Source organism: Acanthisitta chloris, unplaced genomic scaffold, assembly GCF_000695815.1.
Source record: "Acanthisitta chloris isolate BGI_N310 unplaced genomic scaffold, ASM69581v1 scaffold13674, whole genome shotgun sequence".
Classification (NCBI taxonomy): Eukaryota; Metazoa; Chordata; class Aves; order Passeriformes; family Acanthisittidae; genus Acanthisitta; species Acanthisitta chloris.
The window spans coordinates 1-5,150 of record NW_008671058.1 but is presented as its reverse complement, the minus strand read 5'-3'; the positions used below and the strand labels follow the sequence as shown (position 1 = coordinate 5,150).

Sequence of the window (5,150 nt, the reverse complement as noted above, 5' to 3'; positions counted from 1 at the left end):
ACGTGTGCCCCCTCTGCTTTGTGAGTTTATATAAGGATAAGTAATTTGTATTAAAATTTTAATTAGTTTTGAAAACATCAGGTTTTGGGGGTGTGGCAACATTCAATTTCTGGTTCTATTTGGATGACAAGTAAAAGTGGTAGTGTAGTTCAGTAAATCGATGACCATATTAAAATAGTGCATTTGCTGTCCATTAAATTAAAAGCAGCTTCATTCTACAAAAAAAGAAGATGGTTCAGTTATCGCTCCACAGTTCTCTTTTCTCCTTCACTTTCTGACGGTGCAGTCCTTAGAATTGCTTCAAACTGTTCTGGCTGGTGGGTGAAAGTAAGAATGCAAACAGTTTTCTCTTTATCACTGCCAGTCTTACTGCTGAGCTTGTAAATATCACTAAAGTATACAACCAGATTCATGTCAATGTCTAACACTTGTTTACAGTGGCCTTAAAATATCTTCAGTTCAAAGTACATACATTCATTTTGCTCAAAGTACTTAAGCTTCATTTGAAATATCTTAATCCCAATATTGAATGAATTTAGTCTTTTAGTGTTAGACATGATTGTGCAGTAAGAAATTAAACCTAGATAGTACTGAATAAACTTCAGGGTTTTATTACTTCAGATGTTCATCATAGTGCTCATAATCTTGATTATTCCTCACCAGCACCACCCATGCCCCCTAGCCTCTACACTGCATTTATTACTAGTGAACAAGAGCTAAGATAAGGTGATATATGTTGTTAATTGTATGGAACTTGTTGCTCTCCAGGAAAGGTCCTAATATTGATGTTTGCAATTTACTTGTTACAGCTGGTTATTGTGTGATTACTTACATCCTTGGAGTTGGAGATAGACATCTGGATAATCTGTTGTTAACAAAAACAGGTAATTCTTATTTTGCCATATAATTTTGTAGCAACAGTTGTTTAGTTTCTAATGCATTGGTACTTTTTTGCTCCATTTTCCGTGTGATTATAACACAGAGTATTGTGAATTGGAATATATTTTAAAATCTAAGTTTTATTGTCTCATTTGAGACAGTATTTGAGCCAATGAATCAAAGTTTACATTTAAACAATTAGTAGTGTGAAGTGGAAGAAGAAAAAAACAAGTAGATTAATTGCTCTCTAAACACATCAATAGGAAAGATATGCTGTGTTTTTGGTACTTGATTTTGATGTCATTTTAAGAGTTATTTATGCATCAATTGGTAGTAGAAGTCTAACTTAACTTCAACACAGATGTGTATGAATATTGTGATTTTTGTATATTTTTTCTTGGCTTGGTTTACTGTCCTGTATTCTTCTGTCGCTATTTTTTACACTGAAAGCTGGACCTCTATGTTTTTTTCTTTGTTTAATACAAAAATTTTCTTGAATAGTGCTACCTTTGTTGAAAATAGTATGGATGTAGTGTATAGTGAAATTTGACTGCCTTTGACTAAGACCAAGAAACATTTCACTATTATCTTAAACTTGACTAAAATCATAGCTACATTTTTTGGGAACTCTTGGTCCAAAGCTGAAAAAAATGATGATTGTTTCAAAGCAAGTGGTTCTATGAGCTTTCCAGGTCTGTATGTTTTTCTAAGAAATTGTTTCATTGTCAGCCTAACTGAGCTGGGTGGACTATTCAGCTCAACTTTAGGTTATTTTATTTTTCATTAAGCCTTCTCTAAAATCCAAGGTGGAAATCGACTTTTCAGTGTCTTGACTCTCATTGCATATTTATAGCTGGGAGAGAGAAGTAGCAGAAGTTACCATTTTATCAACTACATCCTTTACTTTGCAGCAAAACCCATGTATCTGGAAAGTACAAAATGACAAATGTGCATTTTTTTCTCAAACTTTTTACATGTTATTTTTGTTGCCATCTGTATGGATAATAACAGATTGGATAGAGGGAATAATGCTAGTGATTTTAAATAAATTAAGAATTTCTTAACTAGAGGAAGTAAAGGATTTGACAAGTAGTTTACTACTTCAACTCTTAGAGGCAATGCTTTAGGATGGAAGGGAATTTAAGTGTTTTCATTGAAAATGGGTTCGTGTGTAGCTGCATGAATTTTATACAAAGTTGTGACAAATCATATTTCTTATATGGGAAAATATTTTTAAGCCTTTGTGTTTGGCTTATGCTTACTTACTTGCTTACTATAGCTTCCCTAGGAGTTCTGATGCTGGATACTTTCATTGCGTGGTGATGGAGGGTTAAGAGTTGTGGTTAAGTGTTTATTATAGAGTGAATCATTTATTGAATAGCAACATCTAAGCAAAAAGTGTTATTTGGAAAAATAGGCACATCCACATGAATGGCTTGTTAGGTTTACAGGTAAGCCTGGAGCATATATTGCTTTGAACCAGCATACTCTGTCTGAAAGAGAAGAAAAGTAACCACTGGGCCTTGGTTAGGGTAAAAGGTCTTGTTCCAAGCTCGTGCGAGAAAAACTAAAGCAAGTTTATTTTTCATTATCTGCTTGAAAATGTACAAATGTTCATTTAAAAATCTGTCTTGAGAGGTCTCTGTCACTTATTTATGATGATAGGTATAGATCTTTCATAGCAGGCTCTGCTTGCATGGTGAGAGCAGTAATAGCTTAGTGTTTTGATTCTTGTCTGTGTTAAAATGTAACAGCACAGTGGTTTAGTGGAAGATTTTAGGGAGTACGGCAGAGGGCAGTGCACATCTACTGAACATTCCTAGTCTGAAATAGTTTTTGTCTGCTACCCGTGCTCTGTTACATGCTAAGACGTTTTTTGTTCTATCAAGAGAAAGCCTTATGTTCCCAATGCAACAAAGACTTGCTGCAAAAACTACATTCTTGCTACTGAGAATCCCTGAGCCTGAAGTTGGAAAAAGCTAGTCATTCTTCTTTGGAAGAATGAATCCTCTCAGTATCTTCTTCAAAACAGTATGACCCTATATACATTGTTTCTTGATATTTATTGAATGAATTTAAGGTTTCCAGTAAGGTAAACAGTGATGGGTACCAGCTGTGGGTTATACTTCTTTTGGATTTATATGGCTATATGTATCATTACCTATTTTGGCTCTACCTTTTACTTTAGTGAAAGTAGCTACATCTCTGTTAGACTCCTTCCACTAGAATCAGTGCATCATCTTCTAGCATGCAGTTGTCTATGCTTATAATAACTGTAATATAATTCAAATATTAGGCAGTAGATACTGTAGTTCATAAAACCGGATAGTTTCCGGCTCAGTTTTAGAAATCTATTTTTTGCACGAGCATGTCAGTTTTTTTGATGAAATAATTTCTGATATATTTTATGACTTTTTAATGCTTGTATTTCTAGAAGTAGAGTGACTTTTTTTAGTGCTCTTGAAAAAGACATCTAGATTTACTTCAAGACAGTTGTAGAAGTTGGTTTGGAAAGAGATACTGGAAACCTTCAGTCAAAACATCCCTGTTGGTCAGTAATGTTAAAAATTACAAGAATGCTTGCATCAGTTTTGTAAATATACCTCAGCTGGTCACCAGAATGTCACATGATATAGTCAGTATTGCTTGACAGGAGTATTTATTTTCTCTGAAAACGCTGAACTTCCTTCTTCAACTGAAGATGAAATAAATTATTAATTGCTGTATATTTTAATTTCTTGTTTTCAAAACTAGCAGCAGGTATTACTGTGACTTGTTAAATAACAAGAGGCTGTTTTGCAGCTGAATTCCCAGCTTTAAGCAACATTAGTGTGTCCATTTAGGATTACAGACTGATTTATACATTGAAGCTGGCATCTGATTTAATAGCTGATGTTCTCTTTGTTGCCTTGAAAGCAAGAGCTGGGTAGTTTTGAAGCTGAAATGTGGTGTATGTGAGGTAGCACGGTCAGTTAACATTTGTGTAACATGCACTAGGCTACTGCATTTCAATTGCATCATGCCTTTGTCTGAAAACACTTCTACATGTGTTCCACACTCAGATTTTGATTGTAGAGCTGGGATCTAGGTACTCATATAACACCCAGGTATGGATGTCTTTGTGTTTGCTAAGCTTTTTGTAAATTTGAGTTAGACAGTAGAGCTTAGTGTTTCAGCTTCCATAGACAAGTGAAGTCTCATGCCCCTTTTGAGATATCTGAGTAATTTCAGTTTGCTTTATAGACATACAGAGGACTGGACTGTGTCTTGATATTTTAGGATATTCTGCATATTCAGATGGCTTATTTGAGTAGCAGTGTTTGTGGCTGTGTGACCAACTAACCCTGACCCTAGTGACTGGTCAGCTTAATCTTCCAATAACCTTCGGGGATCTATATGTAAATTCAAGTTCCCATTATGGGTTTCCAGAGTGCAGTTGCTTTGACCTTAACTGTGCACGTGAAATTACTCCGTTGCAGTAGAGCAAATTGCTACATATAATATCTAAGGACAGGTCAAAGACTGAGCACTCCAAACTTGAAAACCACATTTTCTTTTGGCATTCTGTGTAGATAGGTGAAAGAACTGGACTGTCTTAGCTTAGATGTTGAGCTGTGATCTGTCATCAGTGTGAAGTGCACCAGTTGATTATCTAGATGACAGCTGTTATTGCACACTGACTTTAAAACTTGTATCCTGAATAAGTCCCTAAAAATTCATGTTACATTCATTTTTGTGTAGCCTTGAAAAAGTTGTAACATGCTGCTGATTAAAGTGACCACAATAAATTAGGCATTTAACTGCTAAGCCACTGTCTATAATTTTTGAGAAATTGTGGCAGTCAAGTGAAGTCCCCAATGACTGGAAAAAGGGAAATATAACCCCCATTTTTAAAAAGGGGAAAACAGAAGAACCAGGAAACTATCAACCAGACAGTCTCACCTCTGTACCTGGCAAGATCATGGAGCGGATTCTCCTGGAAGCTATGCTTAGGCACATGAAAAGCAGACAAGTGATTGCTAATAACCAATATGGCTTTACCAGGGGCAAGTCATGCCTGACAAATTTGGTGGCCTTCTATGATGAGGTCACAGAATTTGTGGGTAGGGGCAGAATAACTAAGATCATCTGCCTAGACTTATGCAAAGTGTTTGACACTGTCCTGCATGAGGTCTTTGTCTCTAAATTGGAGAAACATGGATTTGATGGGTGGACCACTTGGTAGATAAAGCACTGGCTGGACAGTTACACACAGAGAGTTGTGGTCAGTG

General features: G+C 35.8%; 1 protein-coding gene across 1 annotated transcript in view; it reads left to right on the top strand.

Annotated features, from left to right (window-relative positions):
- The window catches only part of PIK3C3 (phosphatidylinositol 3-kinase, catalytic subunit type 3), a gene marked incomplete at both ends in the record, with an annotated part of 19,754 nt that extends 18,870 nt beyond the window's left edge, over window positions 1–884 (top strand). Inside the window, one exon of the mRNA XM_009073954.1 lies at window positions 810–884. Within this exon, the coding sequence (XP_009072202.1) occupies window positions 810–884 (75 nt within the window). The remainder of the gene's footprint in view (window positions 1–809) is intronic.
- Between the last annotated feature and the right edge of the window lie 4,266 nt (window positions 885–5,150).